Source organism: Colobus angolensis, unplaced genomic scaffold (assembly GCF_000951035.1).
Source record: "Colobus angolensis palliatus isolate OR3802 unplaced genomic scaffold, Cang.pa_1.0 Scaffold152, whole genome shotgun sequence".
NCBI classification, from domain to species: Eukaryota; Metazoa; Chordata; class Mammalia; order Primates; family Cercopithecidae; genus Colobus; species Colobus angolensis.
Window position 1 is genome coordinate 6,187,107 of NW_012114622.1, and position 657 is coordinate 6,187,763.

The following is a 657-nucleotide window of genomic DNA, read 5'->3' on the forward strand; positions in this document are numbered from 1 at the left end:
CTGGGTGGATGCTGAACTTTTTGAGAAACCGCCGCTCCTCTGCAAAGTGACTGCACCATTTTATGTTCCCAACAGTAGTACAGGAGAGTTCCAGGTCCACACAAAACCATCCATACTTGGTAAGACACAATAAGCTTAACATTTCAAGGGAAGGTGGACTTGGGGAGGCGCCAGCGGGAGGCAACATCAAAGAAGACAGCTACACGGGCCTGGAACCTGGAGGCCGCGACAAGCGTCGCTGGGTGGAGACCCAGTAAGTCCCACCTACTAGGCCAGCCCGAGAGCGTATGCCACGCCCTGCTGCGCTCCGCGGCGAGAGCGCGCGGTAGGATTGGCTCTCAAGGCCCCGCCCCAACAGGTCCCCGCACAGGGTGACCCGGAAGCAGTTGCGCGGCAGCGCAGCGCAGCGCGGTCCAGTTCCCTTTTCCGGTCGGCGTGGTCTTGCGAGTGGAGTGTCAGCTGTGCCCGGGTCTTCGCCATGAGCGTCCCGGCCTTCATCGACATCAGTGAGGAAGATCAGGTGTGCCTTGGACTGCGGGTGCCGCCACAGTGGGGTGGGGGATGTCTCATTAGCGCGAGGGACCGGTGCCGAGCCCGGGCCGGGGCGGCCGGGGCGGCCGGAGCTGACACCCGCACCTGTCCTACACGCCAGAATGG

General features: G+C 62.7%; 1 protein-coding gene across 3 annotated transcripts in view; it reads left to right on the top strand.

Moving 5' to 3' along the window:
- Nucleotides 1-359: 359 nt before the first annotated feature.
- EIF3M (eukaryotic translation initiation factor 3, subunit M) overlaps nucleotides 360-657 on the top strand; it is a 19,413-nt gene continuing 19,115 nt past the window's right edge. For 2 of the 3 annotated variants that reach the window (XM_011936358.1, XM_011936359.1), the window contains exon 1: nucleotides 360-520. In XM_011936358.1, the coding sequence (XP_011791748.1) occupies nucleotides 479-520 (42 nt within the window). In that variant the 5' untranslated portion in view covers nucleotides 360-478. The remainder of the gene's footprint in view (nucleotides 521-657) is intronic. The other variant, XM_011936360.1, reaches the window with a different exon arrangement.